The 27,708-nt window shown below is 41.8% G+C and overlaps 1 protein-coding gene across 11 annotated transcripts in view; it reads left to right on the forward strand.

Annotated features, from left to right (window-relative positions):
• The window catches only part of Efcab11 (EF-hand calcium binding domain 11), a 185,256-nt gene that overhangs the window by 27,968 nt on the left and 129,580 nt on the right, over nucleotides 1-27,708 (forward strand). For 4 of the 11 annotated variants that reach the window (XM_027419094.2, XM_027419096.2, XM_027419093.2 and 1 more), the window contains exon 5: nucleotides 38-128. In XM_027419094.2, coding sequence (XP_027274895.1) covers nucleotides 38-128 — 91 coding nt within the window. Of the gene's footprint in view, nucleotides 1-37; nucleotides 129-255; nucleotides 351-5,363; nucleotides 5,404-14,120; nucleotides 17,720-20,289; nucleotides 20,634-27,708 lie in introns of those variants that run through there. The other 7 variants (XM_027419097.2, XM_035445942.1, XM_027419091.2 and 4 more) reach the window with 5 other exon arrangements.

Raw genomic sequence — 27,708 nt, forward strand, 5'->3', positions numbered from 1 at the left:
GGGTAAGTGAATGCTCAATTTTTTTGTTTTCGTATAGATCGTGGATTTTTAACTCTAGAAGATTTCAAAAGGGCATTCAGTCGAGTGGCTCCCAAGCTGCCAGAGAGAACGGTGTTGGAGGTATTCAGGTAGGTCACAGAGATCGCTGCATCCATCCGTTTGCCCTTGTTTCAACATTTGCTCTGAGTGCATTCAGTTTAACAGAGAGCCCTCATTTATGCTGACTTTTCACTTTGGACCATTTTCCTCTTGCAGCAGACTTTTATGGTCCAGGAGAGAATTCTGTAGTTAGCTGCGAGTCTGGCTACCTCTTCGACAGGGGCTTATGAGGAGAGGAAAAGGAGAACCTTGTGAGTTTATGTGTCACCATAAAGCTTTATTGATATTCGACACGGTCTGCATTTGTCAGCAAGGCAGCGACACATGGTTTTCGAGTCTGAGAGAAGAGCTGGAGGCACAATGGCAGCCCCCCATTCATTTGCTTCCCAAGCTGCTGCCCTCGGCTGGGTTGTGGTTTACACCTTAAGTGCGTCTCTTCAAAACGAGCGAGTGGCCTGAAGGCCGTTTGTGTTGGGAACCCACAGATTGCAATGTTAGCAGCATTAGCATCAGCATGTGCAGACCTGTGTGGCCCAGCTGCCTTTCTCTGATCCCTAGCTTGAGCCTATCATCCATTGTCACCAGGTATGTTGAATAGGCTTTAATCACTGGCAGTGTCCAGAAAAACCCAAATACTCACAAAAGATAGTCATGTATTTCTCTCCAATATACATAGGCAACCCGCCAGGCATTGGTGGGGCATGCCTTTAATCCCAGCACTCGGGAGGCAGAGGCAGAGGCAGGCGGATCTCTGTGAGTTCGAGGCCAGCCTGGTCTCCAGAGAGAGTGCCAGGATAGGCTCCAAAGCTACACAGAGAAACCCTGTCTCAAAAAACAAAAAACAAAAAACAAAACAAAACAAAACAAAAAAGCAACCCAGGCCTGTGTGATAACGTCATAGTTTCAAGGGACTTAGGTTCCCCATTTCTGGTTTCTCTGGCGGCTGCCCCTTCTCTGGGATGGGTGTTGAAATTGCAGCCATCTGATCTGAATACCAGCAGTTGAGAGGAAAGGACAGAAGCCCTGTCTCTGCTTTTGAGGTTCTATGTCAACCCCTCACCACACCGGTGACCGACACTGAGGTTCAAGGCTGCTTGTATCTGCAGGGGAGGCAGAGGGGCTTTGGACAGTCTTGTGCCTGCTTAATAGAGGTTCTGATACTGAAGAAGAAAGAGAGGGAATGGATATTGGGGGACATCTGGCAGATATTCCCTTTCGGGAGAAAAGAAATTGAATGGAATCTGGCCGGAAGCCAGCCCTGCTCAATAGAAATTAGCAAGCAGGTTATTTGAATAAGGATTGTGCGCATTATCATTAACAGTGACATATATGAAATTCATTTGCTGCCTCACTCATAAGCAAGCCATTGAGCAGGCTATTGAAGGAGAACCTGTATCCTGATACATACAAAGTGACTGCGGAGAATGTAGGTGATTTTGTCAAAGCAGGTTCTTAAATGTGTATTAGCATCTGTCTGTGTGCTTTGTGATGAGGTGAGCAGTGAATATCAATATCTACCTTACAGTGGTAGGTTTTGACAGGAATTAAAAATTGGCATATATATATATATATATATATATATATATATATATATATATATCCCAAATTTGCTGACCTTTAAATGTTTACTACATGGTTATAGTGAATGCTACTTTATAGGAATTTTGAAGAAAAATATGTATTTTTTTCCTGGTATTGGGCCTTAAACCCAGGGCCTCTTGCATGCTACACAGGTGCCCTGTCACTGAGTTATAACCCTAGCTCACTTTGTAGTTTTTATTGCAGGCAGGGCCTCACTAGGGTACCCACACTGACCTGAAACTCATTCTGGATGTGGCTCGGGCAAGGTCTTAAATTTGTGTTATCTTGCCTCAGCCACCTGAGTAGCTGGGATTGCATGTCTGTACCACCAGGCCAGGCTTGGGATAAAGACTTCAGTGCAGCCCCTTGAGACAGAGACAGTGCTTAAGCATGAGTGAAAGAAGTAACCGCCTGCAGTCGAAACTCCGCTCTACCACCTTGTAGAGAGCACTTTTGAAAACACGTTCATAAATAAGACTTTATTTTACAAAATCCTGTGTGTTGCCTATTAAACCTTCTTATATCTGTGTTTGCTAAGTTGGAAAATGAAATGTCCCGACCTGGCTAAAACACCTTGCAGTTTTCATTTTTTTTTTTTCAAGTGTAACAGTATGTATGGGCAAGGGGTATTTGAAGTCCTACCCCTTCCTGAAGAGCTGTTGACAATGAATGATAGCTGGGGAAAGGGGCAGACATGTGTCTTCAGGAGTGTGGCCAGTGGCAATTCACCCCACACCCATGCACATTCCTAGACTCAGTGGGTCATTAAAACACATCAGGAGAGGAAGAAGGGGATGTGCTGAGAAGCAGATGGATTCCAGAGGGCATGGGAGGGGGATAAGAGAAGGGGATGGGGAGTGACTATAGTCAGAATACCTTCTATACGTGTATAAAATTGTCAGAGAATAAATTACAATTTGTTTTTGTAAAACAAGTCCCAAAACCTTAATACATTTTCAAAACCTACCTGTGATATCAGGGAAGGTAGCTATTTATTTCTGGACTTCAGTCAGGAGTAGCAAAACAGTATTAATTAAGCAAATTCAAAACTGGCCAAACCTTTTCATTCTCAGTGGCTGGAACTAAAAGCTGAAGGTATCAGGACCATGATCACCTGGTCTCAGTTAGAGCTGTATAATTTAATGAGGTCTCTGTGACAGCTCTTAAAGCCAAGTCCCAAAACAAATTGAACTTTAAATTGCTCAGCCAGAAAGGATTAAGCGAAGATGTTCCAAAATAATAAAGTAAATTAAATCACATTGTTATTAAATGTTATGAATAATTTCTAGTGATAACACAGTTATTTGCCATTAATAATAGATTGTATTAAATTGCTTAGCTATTTTCTGTTACATCTTTATAATTACATAATGTATTAATACAGTAGGGCATGTAAATAGGCTGTAAATGCTATATTACAATGTATATCTGTTGTGGGTTTTGTGCTACCAAGCTGTGTGCTATCTGTTGTATGCCCAAAACAATTTGGAGACTGCCATAGTATACAGCCAAAGCAAGGCATTTTAGTTGGTTGAGCCTGTCTAGTTTAAGTCCATTATGTTGGGCTGGAGAAATGAGTCAGAAGTTAAGGTCACTTGCTCTTCTTAAAGAGGCGGCACACACATTGGATGGTTCACAGCCACCTGCAACTTCAGTTTCAGAGGATCTGACACTGTCCTGGCTTCTAAGGGAACCTCAACATATGTGCACACACACATAAAAGTGAAATCTTTTAAAATTTAGTTTACTATAGTAACACCATAATCTATCAACTAGAAATAAAAGAATATAAATACAAGAAATGACTGGACTTGAAGGGGAAAGAAAAGTGTTTTCTCTCTATGCAGATTGAAATAGACCAAAGGAATAGAGATGTCTGAGACTCAGTTAGCAAAAGCTTCCCCCTGTCAGTGCTACAAGTGGTTTTCAGGCATAGGAAAATGAAAATGAGTTGCTGGGGCTGTTCATGATATAAAATGCTGTGATATTCCCAAGGTGACAGGTCAGAGAAGCTGAAGGAATTTCAACAGGACCAGAGTTCCTTGTAGTTTGCATGACTTGGGAGGAAAATTAATCTTTGGATCTAATGGTTCTTGTTGGAGAAATTCCTAGAGATCAAGAGTAGCCATTTTCAGAAGAGACTGCCCTAGTTATATACTCTCATTCTGTAAAACAAATCAGACTACAGTATAAAACCAAATAAGCAAATAACAGAAGCAAAACCTACTTGGATATGAAGTAACAAAGAGTTACTTTGCCCTCTAACTTGATAAGAATACGGGCATGTCCATAATTCAGGGTGTTGCAAGAACAAAACAAAGCATTTTTATAATGTCGGTGAATTGTTGGCCATTCTATTGATGTTTAGTGGTTGTAGCACAGGTAAAAGCAATGTAGTTTTCAATAGCTATATTTATTTCTAAAATTCATATTCTGACTGTTCTGTAGCTATTATCTCGTCCTTTACTGCCTTATTTTTCAAGATTTCTCTATTTTTTTATGTACATTGGAGTTTTGCCTGCATAAGGATGCCAGATGCCCTGGAACTGGAGTTACAGACAGTTGTGAACTTCCATGTGGGTGTTAGGAATTGAATCCAGGTCCTTTGGAAGAGCAGCCAGTGCTCTTAACTGCTGAGCCATCACTCCAGCCCCCTTTTACTGTTTTGTAAAGATAGTAAAGCTCACCTCTGAGTCATGTTTCATAGCGTTTGCTTCTAAGGATTGTAAGAACTATACTTCTGTTGCCTTTTATGTTCGGAAATACTTACCTGGAACATTGTACCTGAATGAAATTATATAGTGTGTCAGTGTTAAAATTCTGTAGTCAACTTATTGTTTTTGAAATGCTTGTTTATTTTTATGTTGAAAGTCCTTTTTAAAGCTTTTTTTATTTTAATTTTTAATTATTTTGGGCATATGCGTCTATATGAGGGTTTGTTGTATGTGAGTGCAGTTGTCTACAGAAGCCAGAAGGAGGCATTAGATTCCATGGAGCTGGAGTTACAGGCAGCTGTGAACTGCCTGACATTGGTGCAGGATACTGAATTCAAGTCCTTTGCAAGAGCAGTCTGTACTCTTAACAGCTGAGTCATGTGCCATGTCTCTTAGTATGTTTCCTGAAGTGTCTGTTTTCATTTGTGACCTGGCCATTGTGGCCTTTTATTTTCTGATCCAGTTTTGTTTTCCTTTTCTGTATCTTTGTTGCACTGTATCTGCTAATATTTCCTGCCCTTTTTGTTACTCTGCTGTACTGTTGATTTACAGTATTTCCTCTATGCCATTTATGTGTATTGTCAAGCTTGTTGTAGAGATGTGATTGCCTTATTGGGAAAACAGTAATTTAGAGAGTTTATTGTTAGGTAGGATATGGTGACCCTTACCTATAATCTCAGCATTTCGGAGGCCAACACAGGAGGTTCAAGAGTTCAATTCTTGCCCCAGCCAGATAATGAGTTCTGGCCCAGCCTGGATAACACGAAACCCTGTTTTAAAACAAAAAAAAGTATGTGGGAGGAGGTGAGGCGGGTAGAGAGACTGCTCTCGATATTTGAAAGTTGGCAACTTTCCTTTGGTCTTAGGCTGATAGTCATGATTTGTGTATTTACATATTAAAGTCATGAGGCTGTATCCAAGATAATGTTGTATTTAGAAGTTCTTAGTTCTTTTCTCTCTCTCACACAGTAAAAAGCGACAGAAGTACAAGTGATGTTACGAGCTGACTAGCATTGTGTGTTACTGTGGAGCTGAAGTCACCTCACAGGCTGCTCCAGACACTTGGTGATCAAAACAAGCATCATGTTTCCTCTTTAACACTAATCGAACCCACTGGAAACTTCACAGTGCTGTCTTTTTTATGTTCAAAGAAAATCTTTAGTGAGTCTACTGGGTACAGTTAAAACCTCTTTAACCTAGCTCTCCAGCATCTGGCCCCCTTTCCCACATCTGGTTCCTCTCCAGGCTTGTCTTTCACTTGTCTCAAATTCCTGTTTCCCTGGCACGATATTTGTCTGTTGGTTGTGTGATATGCATTCTGTTTCCCTGGCCTGGCACTGACTTGCCCTTCTCCTGACATGCCCAGATTTGAACTGTCTTCTATAGCATTGATCAGTAGGCCCTGTTTACCCCTACACTGAACAGCCGTGTCTCCTTTCTTTAAACTTGGATAGAATTTATTGTCTTACATTAATCAGTTATGAACTAAACAAACATGCGGTGTTTATGATTATCTCCATAAAGAACTTCAAGCTCCTTGAGTTTATGGATTTATCTCCCATCGTTTTGGTCCCTGGGATGTTGCCTTACGAATTGTGGTTAATAAATGATCACTGGTCTATTTGTCACTAATTTGAAATGCCCGGTGAAGGTAAAAATTCTCATTTCTGGTTTTCTTCCTGGCTTATTTCTCACAAACTAGGAAAGAGTACTTTAAACTTACAGCTGGAGATTGATGGTCATGTGTAGCCTTGCTGTCCACCTTCTCCTCCTGCATGCTAATTTTGTGAATTAGTCTCTTGACTGCCTCTCTCTGCTTCATTGTGGGTTTAGTTTATGGTCTAGCCTCAGCTATTGTCAGGGAATGGACATTTTTCTTTCTGTGTATATGCTTATTTCACCCTGACCAGGCCTTTCTCCAGCTTCTTGTAAGTGCTGGTATTTGTTGGTATTTGTACATTCCTATCACCTGCCAACTGCTACAGAGCTCTAGCAAGCCTCCTCCACTTCCCAGCTATTACATGGAACGTGTGTGTTCCAATGGCCAAGTCTTGATGAGGATCCTGAGTGCATAGCCAGATCACTACAGACCAGTGTCCAGTGGAAACACTGAACCCCCAACATGCCCTCCAGCCAGGCATGGAGACACTCAAGTTATAAATGATGTTTTTGATGTAAGAATCCCCTTCATATTACTTGGAGGAAATTCAAAGTATATAGACCATCTAACTCTTCTTTTGAGGGCTATTAAAATTGTTTGAAAAAAAAAGAACATCATGACTTATTAAATAATACATGATCAATGTCTGAGTGTTGGTAGGAGGTTGAAGTTTAGGAATGCAATTTTAAAATGGAGTGATGCATATTCTCCTGGCAAAAATAAATAAATAAATTAGATATGCCTCATGTCACATTGGTAATAATAGATGGAAAGATTGTCTTGAGCTGGAGTAAAATGAGCCAGCAGATGCCCCTGTTTACTGGAGGAAGGTCTTTCAGAGTCCGTTGGCCCATAGGACAGTGATCATTTGCATTCCATTTGCATTCCATTTGCATGTCTTGAGATGTTATTCCTCCCTGTGTTCTTTGGCTGCCTCCGCACCCTACAGTGAGCATCCAGTTTATTGTGTATCATTCTCCAGTAGAATTGTTTCCCTGGCTTTACATTGTATATCAGAATGTGACTCAAGCAGAGAGTCCTATGATCAGAGTTCTTATAGTCAGTGCCTACTTTGGGGAGTGCAATTGCTCATCTGTAATTATTTGCACTCTTCTGTATAGGAAAATGTAAATGACTTGAAATCATTTCTCATTATTCAGTAGCTATAGCTATGTGTCCAGCCCAAACAGGTAGATTTCTGAAATACCGTGCAATTCCCCATAAATATATATGATTATTATATATCAGTCAGAAGAGCAAAATACAAAATCCATCTACATAGATAGTTCTATGCTAGTCATTTTTATTAACAGTTTTTTCCAGAGGCCCAATTTACATAAATCATTTCCTTTTGAAGAATGTCATTCTGCCAGTACAAAGTTTAGAACTGGTGACACAGGAAATTTAATAAAGTTCAGGACTGGATGAGAAAATGAATAGAGAAGAAAGATAGCTTCATCACACGGGTCTGTTATTTTTATTTCTTTAGTTTACCTAACTAATTTTCTATCATCAAAGATACTTGATTTGATAGGAATGAGTACTTAATCATGTTCGCATTTAGGATAATCTAGATTCTATATTTTTCTCCTTGTGCTACAAATGACACAGATACAAATTCTGCTCATCTTTTAAGGCCCAGAGAGTAAGGTATTTCCTGTCTTGAAAGCTGTTGGTTTTACGCTACACTCTGTCCATATGTTTTCCATCACCTAACAAGGAAATTGTCTGAACTTCCTGCCTTAAACTAACCCTCCGTGCACATCTTTGCCTTTGTGCTTTTACAGAGTTATTTGCACACACACATTCTTCCCTGCATTAGAACATGTGTTTAGCATGAGCCAGACCACACTGTACATAGCTCACTGCTCGGTTGTTTTACTGCAATTGGCTACATTTGAAATGAATGGCTCATGCAGAGAATGGGTATTTTATTGCACTGTTTGTTTGCTTGCTTGCTTGCTTGCTTTACTCTGCAAGTGGGACACTGGTGCGGTGGAAGGGTCATGGAGGTCAATCAAGCCCCTAGTTAGGGATCAGCAGACTTGAGTTCTAATCCTAGCTCCCTACCACTGACCTGTCTTCCCACAAATCACTGAGCCTTTTCAGTTGGACTCTCTTTGTTTCCACAGTGAGGGAGGCTGCTTCCGACTCAGAAATGCGCATGGAGTTATTTATCATGGAGAGTGGCGTGGCAGATTTTATTTTCTCTGTGTACCACAGACATTCAGAAGCTTCCACAGTATGAATACAGATGTGGTCTGTCAGTGTAACAAAGGCTGTTCTCAGGAGGAAATGACTGGGCTTGACAGCCATCCTGTCCTAGATTTAGTTTTGAGATGTCCCTATAGCAAGTGTTTTGGCTACTGTCTCTAGCTCCTCATCTACATATGTGGCTAAATACCACAACTGTCATATAAGAGACCACTTATATGTGTCATACAACTCATTAATTCCACTGTCATATAAGCAACCACTGCCATGGTTTCTTTCTGTGACCACATGTTGCTAACCCATTCAGTCATCCTTGGTGTTATTTAGTAGCCACACATCATGAATGTATTCATGGCTCTTTCCTTTATAGCAAAAGGAATCAATTTCTTGGTTTTTTTTTTTTCCCTTTGTAGTAGACAGTGAACTTCAGGGTGGGAATTTTAATCATATGTTATATTTATCAAATAAAAAAGTGTGCATTTGCAAAAGGAACTTTATATTTTATGAGATATTTAAAATAACATTATTTTGCTTCTTCTTTTTTAAAGATAGAGTTTTATTCTGCAGTCCAAATTGGCCTGTCATATGCTGTGTAGGCCAAGCTGGCTTTGAACTCAAAGCCATTCTTCTCCCTCTGCCTCAAAATTGTGTTTTAATGTTATGGAAAAATAGGTCCAGAATTGAGAAATATGTTGAAATTGTTATTCTAAAGTCAGATTGAAGGTTTCTAGGACTAGATTTTTTTTATCTATGACATAGAAGCCTATGTGTTTGCTCCCTTAAGTTCTGACATCTTGTCTACCTTCTTTTACCCAGCAATTCTTTTCCACTAAACTACATTGAATAAATATACCCTATTTTGTAGTGAGCTCTAGAGACAGGTATCAGTGCAGGGACTTATTGGCAATGCTAATCTCAGCACCACTGAATCACTTGTATTTACTTTAATATGATCCCTTCGTGATTGATATTCATATTAAACTTTGGAAATCACTGTCTACATTTCTAGTTAAATTTAGACTAATGAGAGTAAATTATCATTCCATTTTAATGTTCCTGTCTTACTTCAATAGCTTTTCATTGCTTACCATAGAAAAATTTAGATTCTTTAGCATAACATGCAAGGCTGACAGACAGAAACTGGAATGCCTTTTTGGCATGTTCTCCTACATTTCCCAGGTTAAATACCATTCCAGGCCACTCACCATATATCGATCCTATCTCATCTATCTTCCCACATTTTTGCTGATGCCAGGTTCACTGCTCTTTTCTCCTCCCGTATCCCTATCTACTTTTCTAAATGGTATCCCTTGCTGCCCCAGCCCACAAAACATCCTTCATATTCTCTAGAACTGCTAAGGCACAATGCTGTGCTAGCATAGTCAGGAACTTTAGTTGCTGTTGCCTGAAGGTTTGCACTGTGTGCAAGCTCACGGGCTATGCTGTCTATGCCCACTTTACAAATGAGAAAATGTCTTGGAGAGGTCAAAGGATTTGCTCCAGTCCACCAGCTGGTTAGTGATGGGACCAAGACTCAGACTCAGGCAGGCTGATTCTGCGGCTTACGCTCTCAATCACTTTCTGTTTCTGTTAGCAGTATCAACATTCTTTAGGCAGGGCTATGCCTTTGTATGCCCACAGCACAAGAAAGGCAGGCACATTGCCCAAAAGTATTCTTTATAAACCGGTTGCATAATTGTGTAGCTCTTCCCTGTTCCTGTGAATTGGTTTGGTTTGGCTTTGATTGTTGAGATTTCATTTGATTATCTGCAATATAAACAAAAGGCACTGTTTACAAAAATACACACAAAGGAAGCTGAAACAGCATTTTATCAAGCGAAAACCTGCAAGCATTCACGTTCCGTTTGCTTTGATAGCAATGTGTGCGTTACACATCTTTCCCGGGGAATTATAGCACAGTACCGAAGTATCTGCCAAGTACATTGTACAAAAACAAGTCTATAAAACTGGTGAGTGGAGGTATATTTTTTGACTGGGGTGAATATGCCAACGTAACTGTTTATTCTCTGTCTTCATAAGGCAGGATTGTCCTTGGATTCATTAAAAGACTTTTTTCTCAGTTACAGTGAGTTCAACATTCTGGCTTCTAATTTCTACCTTGCTTACATTCTCTGTCATTTTCTCCTTCTTGTTGGAAACCTGCTGCTAGAGAAAAGCAGAATGAACTAGTAATTAAATCCTCGGTAGACTTGATGTGAAGCCCTGTCTTGCATGTTCTTTCCCTTGACTTCTACTGATGGCTCATTGAAGAGTTGAATACCCCCAGACCCCAAGACAACCTTTGGTGACACAGAACAATTGCATTGTGTTCTCACTGCCTTTACTCTCTCCCTCATCTTGTCTCTTCATCACTAACTTCTGTCTCCCTCACCTGAGAAACTTAGAATTGTACAGCCTCAGAACAGGTGTCTGGTGGCCAGACATATATCCTGTTGCTTCCCCTCATTTTTCTCTTCCCCCATGTTGTATCCTCCACACTCCCATCTCATTCTTCTTGGCAGATAGTATTCCCCAGGGTTATTATTACTTTCCCTTCCTTATTTTCATTTAGGCCCACCGTTGGTTCTCATCTCTGCTGCTGCATGTCCTAAGCTATTAACTGGGCTCTGGTACATCTACCTACCTGTTTTTGTGTGTTTGTGTGTTTGTTTGTTTGTTTTTCCCAGTCTGAGGGCTGAGTTTACTGTGCACTTGCCTTCATTCTCTAGTCCATCTGCCCATCTCCCCAGACACAGCACCCATCCTATGATCAATTAATTTGTGTGTGTATGTCTCTCGTCCAGTGTGAACCCCGCTACCATCTTCATAGACCATTTTGCACACCCTTCCCTCAGCCTGTCTTGACCCCTGTGTGACCCATACAGGGGTCACATTCAGTCATACAGACTATAATCTTTTATTTCACCAAAGTAAAGGTTGGATTAGCCAAAGGCGCCTTCTGCACTTAGTTAACTGCTCCGAGCCTGGAGTTGGAGAACACTTTCTTTTCCCAGACATGGCCTAATGTGTGGTACCTCAAGTCAAGCTATACATCATTGCTAGCCAGATGAACTTGAACTCAGCTGTCTTCAACTTCCTGCTATAGCATTGGTAAATTGCTGACCCCTCCAGTTCCCTGGGCCACACTCTTCTGCTAAGACACAGTATTCTTGGTGTAACACTCTATGCCAAGTCAACATGGCTGGTTCTCTGATGGTTACAGTCCTTTCTCACTGCAGCACACTGAGGTAGTCCTGACTTCTGTCTTGTAGAGAACATCTTAGATTCTGTCTCGGTTCCATGGCTACCTCCTGTCCACCTCCAGTCTTTTGTTGTTTTTAAAGAGAAGGGCAGCTACTGTGTACTCTTGTCTCTTCTTTCTTCTCTTCAGTTTTCACCAATTCCCCTCTGTGCTGGTTTGCCACCCATTCTTATGGGAGACATTTCTTCAGCTGCCATTCACTCCTTCTCCTGTTGTAGCTGCTTTCCCTGCTACAGATCCACCCAGTTCTCTGCCTAAAAAGCTGCTTGCCCCTTCTCTTTCTTTCCAGTTTTCTCTGTTCTTTCAGGGTGTATTGCCAGCTTCCCATGGCATTCAGCCTAGGGGCCCTGTTTTTTTTTCTCCCTCTTCTCCATCTTTCTTAACACCATGGATCTTCATGGGCAGTGACCATGGTTCCTTTCATTCAACACCATCTATATATTAACTGGAGTCCTTATGACGCTCTTTCACTTCAGCTGTAAAATCTGCCCATTATTTAGACTCCTTTCTTGTTAATTCAAGCCAAACTCTAGTTAGTTCTCAATTACTTTATCTTTTGGTCAAAGGAAGAAAAAGTCACAGGAAACTAATAAATAATCCAGAAATTTTATGTTATATAGCATATTGCTCTTCCAATTATGGTCAAGTACTTTTGTTATATCTCAAAAATATATCTCCTGATTTAGGAATACTAGTGTGATAATAATAGGGGAACTTAACTCACAGTTAAAGTAGCAACACCTATTTTAGACAATAGACATGTTAATACTGGGGGGGGGATCTCACAGCTCCACCTCTAGACATGTTATAGACAATAGACATGTTAATACATGGGGGAGGATCTCACAGGTCCACCTCTAGACAAAGAGCTGTAGGCAACTAATGACCGCTGAGAGAGGGAGAATTCGTCTCCCCCAGGGATGAGCCCCAGAATTGGTTATGTAATACAAGGAGGTCAGCCCTGAATCATATACACACAAGCAGGCATCAGACTTCTTTCTTTATTGCTCTCCATTTTATTTATCTTTAGAAAGGCTCTCTGTTTTGGCTAGTCTGGCTGGCCAGCAATCTCCCAGGATGCATTTTTCCACCCCCAAATGCTGGGGTTACAGGCACACGGCTTTTTCACATGGGTGTCGGGTGTTTGTGCTTGCACAAGCAAGTGCTCTTACCCAGCTCCCACTTGTTCTCTTTATTGGGATTTCAGTGGTATATTTTTACATAGAGGCTGACTACACATTTGCAACCTCTGTTTTTCTGTCTGTCCATTGTCTAGTAGAGAAGTCCCAAGTGACCAGATTTCTGCATATTGCTTTTGTTACTTTCTTCAGGATACAAATTTGTCATGACCACAAATGACTGGATGCGCTTTATAGAAGGCAACTATCCACAAATCGGCTGGTTTGGGGGATAAGTTGGACTTACTTATTTGGAGATGGTTGTTTTGTAGGTTGATTTATAATGTAAAGATTGTATCTTCACCCTCAGGGCTCACCTGGACTCTCCATATTTGGCACTTGTTCCCTTAACTGGGAAGACAAGGTCAATAACAGCATATATTCGCACGTTAAGTCACGACTCTTGGACAAGTTCAAAAAATATTTAAATGTGAATTATGTCCTCAGTCATTTTAACTTCCAACTAAACTGATGTCTGCTGTAAAAGCTGTAGACTAGCATGGTATGTGGTTCCATCAAATTTTCCCTTTTTTAGTTTCTAATTTTTTATTGCAGCCCTCAGTCTTTGCTTTTGAGTCTGAGTTTATAGTGGAATAAATCAAATTAGCTCTATTAGGTAGATTTGGTTTTCTCTAATGACTTCAGCTCACCAAAATATGCCTCCTTATGTGAAAAAGCCAGTGTGAGTAATCATTAATTTGGCTGACAAACAGAGGCATTTTAAATGTTATTTGATGAGTGGAATAAATTACTTTATTGCAAATGAAATGTGAAATAAACATATGATCTGTTCTCAAGGAACAAAACAACTTGAGTGCTCAGCACGAGTGGCAGATGTAGTAGATCTCTTTGTCCAGTTGGTGGTGCTAAGTACTCTTATTTAAACACACACACACACACACACACACACACACACACACACACACACACACACACACACACACACGCTGACTGGAGGCAGAAGCAATTAAAACCTGGAACTTTTCTTAACAAATGTTATTTTATTAGGTTTTGAACATTTAGCATAAAATGTGTGTGCCCAAATTATGTATTTCCTAGAGTTTAGAAATGGATCAAATTTCTCAGATGGCCAGCAGAGTACATTTGTAGTAAATTTCTGTGTAGATATAATTGGCCCATGTTAATGCCAGGTATTGGAAATTACAGCATTGTGTAACATGTAACTCCATCCTGCAATAGCCTTTTGAGCCTGCTCATCTGGAGGAGAGGGGTGTGACCAGTAATGGATGCAGGAGAAGTGGGGGGTGAGGTGTATTTGTTTAACCCTTTAAGCCATTGCTTAAAGCTCTGCTGTGGTCCAAACAGAGCAATAGCATGTTGCATAGGCTGACCCCACTTTGAATTTCCCCAACAGTTACTTACTGACTGCCAGTCTTTCACCTTCTTTACAGTCGGCCTTCCTCAGAGGTGGCATAAACATTCCCGGAGATCATAAGCATAAAGACTGGGTGCATCTTTACTGTTGTCCACTCCAATGCTCCTGTGGCTGGATGCTGAGACTCTGTGCCTTTGGAACTACTAGCAAACGCTAAGGAATTAGCAAGGCAAGGAGGCCTTCATCACATCTAGGAACCCCTCATGCTGCATACCTGAAAAGTGACTTTTTTTACCTCAAGAAGTTCCATAAAACTGTTAGAGAAATTTACCCCCAGTGACCCTAGCATGGTTTTATCTTAGTTCCAGACATTTTTCAGTCCACCATAGGTATGTCTGTATGTCTCTGTAAAGCTGTTTATGGTTGGAGAAGCCAGTACCCATTTATTACAAGGGACAGCTAAGGAGGGCACTGAGAGTTTGTTCATCTACCCAATTATTTGTTCCACATTTTTTTTTTTTGAGTATTGCTGGGTCTTGGATTTACAAAGATGAACTCCAGGAGAACGTGAACCAGGATCTGTGGACCTAAAGTAGCAGGGTGCAGGGCTGGGGATGTGACTCTGTAGAAGAGGGCTTGCCTGGCATGTGCAAGGACTTGGGTTCAAATCTCAGTCACCACAAAAAGCTTAGAGAAGCTACAAGATGCTTCCACCATGTGAAGATCGGTAGGTGGTCCTGTTGGCGAAATTGAACTATTTACTATAAATTTATAAAGAGGGGTTAGAGGATTTACTTGTCATTTAATTGCACTGCTAGGTTTAGTAAATTTTCTGTGTTTTGGTTTGGAATGTTGACACAGATCAGAAGTTTGCTGTCAAATGATAATCATGAAATGCCACCAGCTTGCCACTTTGGCCAGCAGAGACATTAACAGCACAAGAGTCAGGCACACTCTCTTCAGGAATAGCACAGCCAATGTCTTTATTGTGATAGATTCCGACCTTGGAGATTTGGCTGTTGCAGCCCCTTGGAGTTGGATGACGGAGATGCTTAAGAATCATATACACCATCTTATTTCACAGCTCAGAAAATGGAGTCTGAGCTAACGTTTATGTCTACCCAAGGTCAAATAGACCTGAATCCTAACTGGGATCCACTGACTTCGAATCCACAACTTCCACAGGGTGAGGCATTTTCCATGTAAATAAAAACAACTGTATATTGTTCCACCTCAATAAACTTCCATACTAAATATGGAGTGCATTCCTGCACAATCACCACAATGCAAACTCAGACTGCTCCTGAGGCAGGTAATTAGGGAGCTCCTATATGGTAGAAGCCCAGCTAGGTGAGGAAGGGCACGCCAGGTTCCGCATGTGCCCTTCTGAGCCAGAGCCAGGGAGTGGCTGGCTGTCCCCATGAAGCAGACAGGCTTTCATTTGCCGGCTGGCTTGCCTGCTTCCTGCTCTTGCTAGATGAATGGCATCATATGCCGCAGGTATATTAGTAATTTCTGAGTTTGTTCCCCACTAAAAATGGCCTCATTGTTTTCTGCTGCTTTTCCATAATTATACAGTAACAGGAAAATAAACCTACTCTGAGTACAGTCCGAAGCAGAAATCTTGTGTTCTTTATGCAAGTTTGATTTATAGACGTGAACTGCAGAGCAGAGTGACTAGGAAACATTTATCTTCCCATTGCTAGTTGCCATGGAAATGGAGTACACAGAGTAGTGTCATTCCAGTCCTGGTGATGTCTGCAGTAGTTTATTCCTTTGTTGTTCTCGTTTCTTAAGCAACTGCCTAGCGTTCTTCCATCATTACAATTAATCATGCATACAAGTTTTTATCTTTCATCGTGCATAGAAAGTACTAAAAAATGCATGACAGAAATAGGGAGAATTTAAATATTTGTGTGGCTTTAAACATGCATGTGTAATTTCCCCTCTCAGTCCCATTGGAAAAATAGGTCATGTAAGAAAGAAAAGCTTGTATTAACGTGCAGACGTTTCAATAAGGAGAGCAATACAAACCTTTGAGGAAAACACCAGGGGAAGCTGAAGGGATGTCACAGTCTGAGGCCCCCAGAGTTCCCACATAAATAAGTTCACATTTTGAGTAGTGTTCCTCCCCCCACCCCATAAAAAGCTCCTCCTAGAGAATGGATAAGCAGCTTCTGTTTCTCTGGGCTCTTGAGGTGTCTGAACAACCTCAGTGTTTGCTAGGTAGACATGGCAGACCTGAAAGAGTAGGGGTCCTTTTGCTTTAATGAATACATCCTAGTGCAAGTAAAGGAATTCTCATTATCCTTTCTTCTCTTCTTTCTCATCTTCTGCTTGAGACAGGGTCTCATTGTATAGCCCAGACTTGCCTGGGGCTCCTAAGATTGTCCTGCTTCCACTCACTAAGTGCTGAGAGTACAAAGCCATGTCACTGTGCCCAGACTTTCTTATTCTTTTATATAAAATAATCTTACTCTAGGTGTATCTCATATAGTTGAGAGTAGATACTGTGCCTACTCATAAATGTGTGTTGGTTATCTTCTGCCTTTTGTTGGGGCTTTGGACATTCTGTTGATTAAGAGTGTGTTCTGAAGTCACTAGGTCACTGAAACCCTGGTCTGTTGCTTATTAGCAGTGAGGCCTTTGAAAGGAGCCTCGACTTGCCTTAGTTTCCCATTCACAGAGTGAGTAGCTATAAAACTAAGTAATGCGTTGTTGGAGATAATTCATACAAAGGGCTTGGCTCTTGTCTAGCACAGTACAAGTGCTCAGTTGGCAGGGACTGTTGTCTTGGTGGTGTGGCTACTGTTGCTATGACTACCAACAGCAAAAGCCTGAGGAATAAGATCAGTCAGTCTGCTTTTAGCTCTACCCAAAAGATACAGACCTGTTCCCAGGCTCTACCTTCACAAGCTGATGGCCAGTGCTTTGCTTTACTTGGGCTGTCTAGACAAGTTTCTTCTCAGTACTGTTTAAAGTAGTACTTACTAAACTCAGAAGAGAAGCTGTTAAAAGCAATCTTTTGCTCAAAATTCTCACCCATGACCTGGGTGGAAAAAAATCTTTTTGGATTGTTTGAAATTTGTATGCGTGCATATAATGTGTTTTGCTCAAGTTTACCTTCTATTCCCTCCCCTTGTGGGAAATACAATCCTCACTCTATAATAACAAATTCAAGAGACCAGTGAAAAGAAAGCCGTTTTTGATATACTATTCTGTAGAAGGGGATGCCAATGTAGGAAAAAGGGCAGAAATGGCTGTGGTGCGGATTTGGTACAAAACAGGGCTTTGTCTGAAGTCCATGACTGTGAGAGGTTCCTGCCCTCTTCCCCCCCACCCCCCACCCCTCCCGTAAGCCGGGATGTTAGTGATTCACAATCTAGTGTAGCCCTTTTCCCAGATTCCCCTTTCCATTGGTGTAGGACACAAGCCTTATCTAATGAATAATTTGGGCTGCCCCCTTTTCTTCTTCATGGGATTAGTTACACACAAAGCAGACTGCTTGTAATACTGCAGCTCTCAGAGTTCTGAGACAAACAGGCACAGCCAGCCACCTGCTGGAAGGGGAGAGGGCTATAGTGGCTTCTGCATACCTGAAACTCCTGCTCATCCACATACATCTCACTCACACTGAAGATGGACTGTTACAGTTTGTTTCTTACATACTCTAATTCTTCCCCTGTCTCCTCCCTCCCTCCCTCCCTCCCTCCCTCCCTCCCTCCTCCCCTCCTCCCTCCCTCCCTCCCTCCCTCCCTCCCTCCCCTCTCTCAACCCACTGACTCCACTTACTGCTGCCAGTGTATGCATGAATATAGGGCCATCTGATGGAACATGGGTAGCCTCTCAGGGGCGACACCCTGAAGAAAGCTGACTCTCCCATTCTATGCAGCCATCAATTGCCAGTAACTCCTCAGCTAAGGATGGAACTTCCTGACCACCATCCATCCCTCTTCATGCTGGAATATTGCTTAGCTTGATCTTGTGCAGGCATGATCTGGATTCTGTTCTCTTTTAAAAAAATGTTTTTATTTTATGTGTATGGTTTCACCTGTATGTGAATCTGTGAACCATATGTGTTGCAGTGACTGTAGAAGCCAGAAGAGGGTGTCAGGTTCCCATTGAATTAGAATTAATAGGCGGTTGTAACTGCTGTGTGGATGCAGGAACCAAACCCAGGTACTCTGCAAGGACAGTGAGTGTTCTTCACTGCTGAGTTGTGCCATAGCCTCATGAATTTGATTCTTACAGGCAGCTGTGGCTAGACAACACTGGAAGGAGTAGCTTGTCCACTTGGGTCTTAGGGAAGGTTCTAGTGTTTTCCACAGAGCCTGAAATGGCTTTGCTGCCTCTGTCCCCACACCACCCCCCTTCTAGCGGTGGCTGAAGACTCACCACTTCATCTTTTCTGAGCTGGTGGCAGAGCATTCTTTGTTGAAAGTCACGCTCCTTGGCAGCCCTCCAGGGCACACGGCAATTCCTATTTATTTGATTTAGCTTTTGTTTGGTTAGGCTTGCATTTTGTCTGTTTTGCTTTGTAGAGTTCTTTTCTCCCCAAATTTTCATGTTTAAATCCCTTGGACTTCATTTCTATTTATTTTACCAGCTTGCTTCATAGTATTGTGAAAAGGGTGTTTGCTTTAAGCTATAACAAAATAAGTAGTCGGGTTAATTTGTTTCCCCACACGTATACACCCCAATTCTTATGTAGATGCAGTTTTGTGGATGATTAAAACAAAATAGCCTGTGTTTGTAGTTGGCCCTTTACTACTTTCTAATATTGCACTGTGTGCTCCTGGTTTTCCTTGTTGAGAGAGTCTCTCTCTCTCTCTCTCTCTCTCTCTCTCTCTCTCTCTCTCTCTCTCTCTCTGATTGAGAGGGTCTCACTATGTAGTCCTGGCTGTGCTAGAACTCTAAGAGATCTTCCTGCTTCTGCCTCCTGAGATCTGGGAATTAAAGGGACACCCTGGCAAGCCTGGCCTGTCATCTAATTGGTAGGCCATGCCAATTCTAAACAGAGGTAGTCAGTGTTCTCTGAAGCCTCTAGTTCCCCCTGCTCTGTCAGCCTTCCTACTTTGTCTTCATATGCAAGATTCTTCACAACTGGTCCCCCAAGATAAAAATGAGCGCAACTTGCATGTCTTCTGGTGGTTTGCAATGTTTTAAGTAACTCCAGTACTTCACAGACACGTTATTTTGTGGCTACACAAGTCAGTGACTGGAATTTAAACCCTCTGTGGGCATTTCCAAATGCTCCTAAGAGCCTTCATTGTCAGTGTGTTCTTCACTCCAGTAATGTGGCCAACATGTACTCGGTCTTTTTTGTTTCCCTCAGTCACTATAAAGGGAGGTCTTTGCCCTGTGCTCCTCTACTCTCAAGCTTTTATTTTCCTTTGTTTTGGAAACAAGTATTTGAAAAGTTTCTATACCCCGATAAGCCTCTCTGCCGATGCAGCAATCCAAATCAGACCAAATCAAACTGAATTAGAAAAAGCCCATGTTTAATGGCTACAATGCTCCCGATGGCCTTCCAGCCCCCCAGAGAGGAGACAGAAAGGAAGACCTGAGTCTAGTTTCTGGGGGGCAGTTTAAATACCCTGTGGGAGTGGTCTTGAGCTTCTCTGGGGGAGGAGTCATCATTTGGTGGGCTTTCTGAGATGCAGCAGGATTTAGAGTGCGATGTGGCGGGGCTTGGGTGGAGCTTCCACCATAACACCCCAGACTTTGGGTATATGGATGCCAGGGGCTGGGGTGGAGCTTCCACCTTAATAGTATTTATTAACATCTCCTCTGCTGCAGACCCTGGGAGGAACTGGACGGATACTGTCCTGCCCTCCAGAGGCTCAGTTGAGGAGGAACAGGTAGTGTCCAGGGTAGGTAATCCTGAATGGTAACTACAAACCACTGAGGGTAAGGATGCGGAATGAAGACTGGTCACAGTGGGTACCAAGTTTCTAGACTCCCACCCCATCATTGTCTTCTTCTTCTATGAGACTTTTAAAAGTGTGGTTCCACCCACCATTGTCTCAGCTCCAAGACTCCTGTAAGATCATCTAACAAGTTGTAAATCTTTCTTCAGGAGACATATTCCTCCTCTGGCAAATAGGATCCACTTCTCCTTCTCTAGATAGAAGATTGTTGGGGGAATGTCTTTTGCGGCCCACTGTTTTAGCAGTCTGGTAGCCAAAAAGAGGGGTGCAAATGTCCCACCAAATAACTCTTCATAATATTTTTCTTCCTCCCAGGCAGACCAATTCCAGGAGAGAGGCTGGTTTCAGAGGAAGTTCTGGTCACTGTGAGACCTGCAGGGTAGAATGGCCTGATTTGGACGTGGGTGGGAAAGCCTTCCAAGTGGAGGCCAGCAGGACAGCACTCCTGCACATATAACCACCCGGGTTTTGATGTAGCTTGTCTGCCCTGGAATACACTTGTTTCTGTTTGTATAGATGGGACAAAAGATGGCTGGGGAGGTAGGCAGGGGCAAGACCATGAATGGCATTCTAAGAGTTGTCAAGACATTTGACCTTTATTTTGAGGAAACTTGAAAGCCATTTATAAGTTTTAAGTGGTGAAATAAAATGATCAGACTAGAAGTCAACATCGTCTGTGTGTTTGGTGTGGAGAATGTTTTCAGATATGGTGACAACATCTTGTGTGGGTGGATCTCAGGGAACCCCTCTCTGGAATTCATCCTTTGTTTTTACATACATCTGAGTTTGTCTACCTTCTGGCGTTTACCTGATTAGAATGAGGAACTTGTCCCAAACTTTAGCTCCCCTTGACTGATTCCCTGTCTTGAAGACTAGAACTCTTCTTGGTCAAGCTATAAGCTTGCTCCAAAATGAATATATTACCAAGAGCGTCCACTGGATCCTCATTTAACCATTCCAAAGAACCCCTTGTCTTGCCTTCCAACTGAGATCCACTAGGACTTTTGGTGCCAGCCTGGATCTAGGCAGAGTTCAATAATCTCTTTTGACTTTGGCATTCAGTATGATTTACACCGTTGGCCACTCCTGCTTAGGCCTGAACCTGGTAGGATTTCCTAGTCCCCTTCCTTCTGGTAGAGTTGGAAATATTCCAGATAGTTTACTGTCCCTCTGTATTACATGTCCACATAGAGCAACAAACCCAAGAAGGTGGGCTGAAATAAGATGAGTTGAACTAGCTTATAGATTTTAGGCAAGTTATTTAACCTTTCCATGCCTCAGTTTCCTCCTCTATAAAATGTAGATTCTGAAAGAGTCATTTGGAAGAATGTGAGTGAATTGTATATATCCACACAAAACCTGGTCTACAGTAGACAGTCACCGTTCACTGTTTCCATTAAGGTGTCTAGACTTTATCCTAGGGTAGCTGCAGGAGGATGTAGAAGAAAGTCCAAAGACTTAGTATTCATCTGGAAAGATCTACTTCTCCCCAGTCCGAATAGTGGAGAGATGCTGGAGCGTCATACCTTAGCAGTTGGAGGGCTTTTTTTTTTTTTTTTTTCTGTAAGTAGCTATTGGGGAATAATAAAAAATAACCGGCACGTATCAAGTGCTTACTATAAGCCAGTTCCTGCTTAAAATACTTTATTCGTATCAATTAATTTTGTTCTCACAACAGAACATGTGAGGTGGTACTACTTCTGCTTTACACACGAGAAAACTGAGGTACAGAGAGGCTAAGTGACCTGGCTAAAATCTCGTTGGCTGATAGAGTTTGTCTTTGGCCCAACAGTAAGACTCTAGATGGAAATGCAGGTGGGTACCCCATCAGGCAACGGGAGGTCTTCACCGCCTTTCCCAGCCAGGTATAACCTTGAGAAGGGATTTTGAATCTCTTTATCAATTGGTTCTATTACAGTCCACAGATTTAAGGCTCTTTTCCAGTTCAATTTCAATAGAATAAAGATCTTGACAGCATATAAATTTTCCTAGCAAAAACCAGAGCTATATAATCTATGGCCATATCCCTTTTCACAGACTAAGGTTATGAATCTATGAGTTGAATTGTACATTCTTTCTATAAAATTCCTCAATTTCTGACAATTTGGTCATAAAATCTTTTGATAAAAATATCAAAACCCTCCTATCACAGTACTATAAAATGTGACTATTAATGGCAAAAAAAAAATCAGTATCAGATTTGTCATGACCTGTTTCCCATATCATAAGGGGAGACCTTTTAATAATTGAAGACTTAGATAACTGCAGCCCACATTTCTCAGAATCCACCTCCTGTTAATCAACCTTTGTTAGCCCTTCGAACGAATCACCAGATTGACTCCCTCCAGTTTCTCTGTAGCTTTCTTCTCCATGATGGGATATGCACAGGACTTTTGGTCAAGTCTCAAAAGCTAGGCTCCCCTAAAAGCAGGGAATTGACATAGGCAAGTCTGTTACCTCCCTGACCCCCCTTGACTTCCTCTTCTGAAGGACTTCTAGCTTTAAAAAGCTGAACCTTAATTCCCAGTGTCTCTGCCCTTTGCTTGTTTACTTCTGAAGAATAATATAACTAGTTGTAGTCCTGCTTTGGAGATACTGTGGGTTCAGCTTCAGACCACATTCTACCATAAAGCAAGTAGCAAGACGTTTTACTAGCACATGGGAAAGCTGTGCTCCTACTGTGCCATCGTCATCTGTTGGGCATGCAGTAGCCTTGTGTCTCTAAGAACAATGCATAGAACCTTAATTTCATAGGACTTCATTACTTCATCTGAGTCTTCAGCAAGTCCTGATTATCTTCCTGACCTCGATGTCAGTGCCATCAACTGATAAAGGCGGTTGGTACCAGCCTGAAAGTTGGGTGACTGTAGCAATTCCCTAAAGTAGGACAGCAGTGACACTTAACACACGAATTGTCTCTTCCTTACAAGGACAGTTTCTGTTTGGTAGTATTCTGCCCATACTAGAACTTCTTCAGAATTGCGATCAGTCCTCTCAAACCCTTCTACTGCTTATTGCCTAAGCTTCTGTGGTAGTCTAAACCCTGTGACGTCATCTTAGCAGTGTCCACAGTAGCTGTGTCAGCAGATGCCATCTCCAGAAACCACTTTTTCTTTTTTTTATTAATTAATTTTTTTCATTTATTTTACCTACTGGCCACAGTTTTCCTCTCCTCCTGTCCCCTCCCCTGTCTCCCATCTACCCTGCCCCATCCACTTCACCCTCCATTGTCTCCATTCAGAAAGGGTCAGGCCTCCCATGAGCTTGAACAAAGCATGGTCCCTCAGGTTGAGGCAGGACCAAGTTCCTCCCCCTGCATCAAGACTGGGTGAGGTGGTCCAGCACCAGGAACAGGTTCTCCAAAGCCGGCTAAGCATGCTGAGGAGGGGTTATGATCTCACTGCTGGGAGCCTCACAATCAGACCAAGCTACACAACTGTCACACATATGTAGATGGCCTAGGTCAGTCCCATGTAGGCTCCCTAAATCCAGAGTCTATGAGCTCCCACGAGCTCAGGTCAGCTGTCTCTGGAAACCACTTTTCTTTGTTCACATATAAAACTCAAGTTTTATCGTAAGGTTGCAAAAACAGTTATCCATTCATGTCTTCAGACTCCGCGCCAAGTTCTAGCTGTTTCTATTTCTACCACAGCTTGTCTTGAACCCATGAGCATCTTCCATGAGGGTTGAAAACAACTCCTTCCAAACCCCAATATTGGCATTTGCTCTCTTTCCAGGATTAACTTTTTTTTTTCAATGACATCTAGGATAACAACTCTTTTCTAGAGGGCTTCAGTTTGGTTTGTATAAGTCCATCAGAGGAACTGTTACCCAGGACTTCCGTAATCTCTTTGTTTCTTAAATCATAAGACTTGAAAGTTAAAGTTATCCCTTGATCCAGGGGCTGCATAATGGATGTTAAATTAGCAGGTATGACAACGTTAATCTCTTTGTACCTCTCCATCAGAGTTCTTAGGTGACTGGGTACATTATCAAAGGGCCTCGATATTTTGAAATCTGTTTTTCTTTCTAAGCAGTAGGTCTCAACAGTAGGCTGACGCTAAAGCATGTTGTAAACAGAGGTGCTACCTGCCATCCAGCCACTGCTCCTGCATGGATAGGACGAGGGCAGAGAATTACCGAATTACCATAGTTCTTAAGGGCCCTGAACTTGGCAAACAGAAGTGAGCATTGCTAAAGTGTGAAGTCAACACCTGCCCCACACCCTCCCTGAGAGCTGGCCTGTGCTTTAAAGCTTTGACTTCTCTGTTAGGAAAGTTCGAGATGCCATCATCCTCCAACAGAAGGCTGTTGATTTACACTGAGAATCTGTTACTCAGTGTAGCTGCCTTCATTAGTGAGTTCAGTGTGTGGACGGATTCTTTGCTTCTCAGCATCTGCTGTGACACCTGTAATTTCATACGGAGACAAACCCCTGCCTCAAACCTCTCTGCTGCTGTCTTGTTTCTCTCAGCCTTTACAGAATTGAGGCGATCAGGCCTTGCTCTGGACTCAACTTTGGGCTGGAGGGAATGTTGTGGCTAGTTTGCTCTACTGTCCAGGCCTGCTTTCTGTCCAGCATATGTCTGCTTTCTTATCATCCATATGTTTACTGAAGTTGTACTTTTAATTTCTTTCAAGAGCCTTCCCTTTGTATTCACAACTTGGCTAACTGACATAAGAGCTGTTATTGCTTGGCTGGGGTTGGCTTTGACCCTTCATCACTAACCTTAAACCTTTTTAGCTTTTGATTTAAAGTGAGGCACAAGACCCACTTTCTATTTCTTAGATGCTATTGTAGAATTATTAATCTGCCTTATTCTATTACTGTCATGTCTCGAGAATAGCAGGGTCTGAGGAGAGGGACAGATTATTAAGTTGCCATCCTGTATAGGCATAGTTTGTGGTGCTCCAAAAACAATTTTAATATCACCATCAAAGATCAAAGGTCCTAAATCCCCATAACAGATATAAAGGTAATAACGAAGTTTGAAATACTATGACAGTTACCAAACCATGCTGTTGGGAAAATGGCACCAGGAGACTTGCTGTATACAACATCGCCACATTCAGTTTGCAAAATAACAACAATATAGGGCTAGGGAGATGGCTTAGTAAGTAAAGCACTATCCATGCATGAATGAGGACCAGGATTCAGATCCCCAGAACCCACATGAATGTCTGGTAACCATGGTAGCCAGCTTGTAACTCTAGACTTGGAAGTTAATCCTGGAGCAAGCTACCTGGCAATACTGCCATATGGGCAAGCTTCCATTGATGGAAAGAAAAGCTTGCACAATGAAAAGAGATGGGAGAATGAGCAGGGATTACCAACATCAACCTTGGCCTTCCCCCTGCATGTGTGCCCAAACGTCTGCACACCACACGTGCATGCTCATGTGCATGAGTGCACACACACACACACACACACACACACACACACACACACACACACACACACACACGAAAATGAAATAAAAAAATGCAAGACCTAAGTAAAGTGAAACTCAATAAAGCAAGAATGACTACATCATCTAATGGCAAGAAATAAAACAAAAACCTAATAATTTGGTTTCATGTATTTCAGCATTTTAAAGAAATATTTAAGCACCTACTATGAACATAACAAACATTTGTTTTACTGCCCAGAATTTTGAGTTATTGCAATGTTAAATTCTGAGACTTCCTTGGGGTTTATTTTCATTTAGTCTTTGTTTCCCAGTGTTTTGAGACAGGATTTCTCTTTGTAACAGCCCTGACTGTCCTGGAACTCACTCTGTAGACCAGACTGGCCTCAGACTCAAAGAGATCCACCTGCCTCTGCTTCCCAAATGCTGGGATTAAAGATGTGTACCACCACCACCTGGCTCAGCCTCTTTCTTTCTAATATCCATTTATTGGATACTGTTTTACCATAAAGTTTTGTCCTTTTTAGTCTTACTTTCTTATAATCCAAACAAGCAAAAAAAAATAAAAAAAAATAAAAAAACCATCTCAAAGAGAATTCTTAACATGTTGCAAATTACTTAAATCATGCACAGTACTTCGCTTTTAATTTTTCACTGTCTAGAAGGCCATGCTAGGTAATACTTCTTAGGCAAAAAAGGAACCATAGCCATGAAATGTTCAATTCTAATCCAGATGGGTCAGTTGACATGCTAGTTTTAATGAGTTGCAATAATGAATTTGTCATAGAATCTGAGCCTTCCTCGGGTTATAAATTTCCCAGACTCAAATGCTGTAGAAAATTTATAAGGTCTGCCATTACAATAGACTGTTTCAAATTATCTCACTTGTATTGAACTAAAAGTAAACCTGATAAAGGCATATCAGGTAGTCATGATGCAGAATGACAGAAATAGAATTATTATGTTATTTGTCAAATGATAAACTCAGTAAAGATGGTAGCAAAAGTTGCCTGCCATTTTTTTAAGGCTTTAATGAATACCAGGCTTTGTTGCTATTTCATTTAATTCTCATGATAGCCTAATGAGTTGTACATTGTTCCTGTGATTCCTGTTGTACAGATAAGAAAACTGAGCTTACCATGGGATATTCAGTCTGAAAAAGGAAAGGGGGAAGTGAACTTGAAGGCATGGGAGGAATTAATTAGAGGGTGGGTGTCTTAGGGTTTTTGTTTTTTTGCTTTTTCTGACTTCAACGAGACACCATGACCACAGCAACTCTTATAAAGGAAAACATTTAATTGGAGCTGGATTACAGGTTCAGAGGTTTAGCTCATTATCATAGCAAGAAGCATGTCAGTGTACAGGCAGGCTAAGTGCTGGAGAAGGAGCCGAGAGTTTTACACCTGAATCTGCAGAGAGCAGGAAGAAAGAGTGAGCCAACTGGGCCTGGGCTTGATCTTCTGAAACTTCAAAGCCCATCCCCAGTGACACACTTCCTCCAACAAGGCCACACCCACTTTAACAAGGCTATATGTCCCAATTCTTTCAAATAATGCCATTCCCTGTAAATCTATGGGGGCCATTTTCATTCAAACCACCACATTCCACTCCCTGGCACTCATAGGCCTGTAGCCATATCACAATGCAAAAAGCATTCAGACCAACTTCAAAGCCCCACAGTCTGTCTCAGGTTAAAAGGCTAAAGTTCAAAGTCTCTCTTGAGACTCCTGGCAATCTCTTAACTGTAATCCCCTTTAAAATCAAAATCAAAAAGAAATCACATACTTCCAGCATACAATAGCACAGAATATACATCACCAGTCCAAAAGGAAGGAAAAGGAGCATAGTGAGAAAATACTGGACTAAAGCAAGACAAAAAACCTGCTGGGTAAAGTCCAAACTCTGCATCTCCATATTTGATGCCAAAGTGCTCTTCAGATCTCCAACTTCTCAGCTTTGTTGACTACAGCACACTTCTTTCTCATTGGCTGGTTCCTCTCCCTGTTAGCATCTTTCCTAGGTAGGTATCCCATGACTCTGACATTTCCAGCATCTGGGCAATCCAGACTTCAACTTCATACCATCACCCAGTGTCTTCTCTAGACCTCCATGCAGAGATACTCCTGACACATGCCTGCCCTCAGTGGCTTTCCTCAGTCACAGAGTATTCCATAACTTATTTCTTGTATCCTCAACTCTAAAGCCAGAGCCATGTGACTGAAGCTACCAAATTCTGCTACTTTCTGGGACTGGAACATGGCTACCTCATTCAACTACATTTTCAACAGCCTTCTGTTTTTGATGGTTCCCTCCACTGCCTAAGCTT

Source organism: Cricetulus griseus, chromosome 5, assembly GCF_003668045.3.
Source record: "Cricetulus griseus strain 17A/GY chromosome 5, alternate assembly CriGri-PICRH-1.0, whole genome shotgun sequence".
NCBI lineage: Eukaryota > Metazoa > Chordata > Mammalia > Rodentia > Cricetidae > Cricetulus > Cricetulus griseus.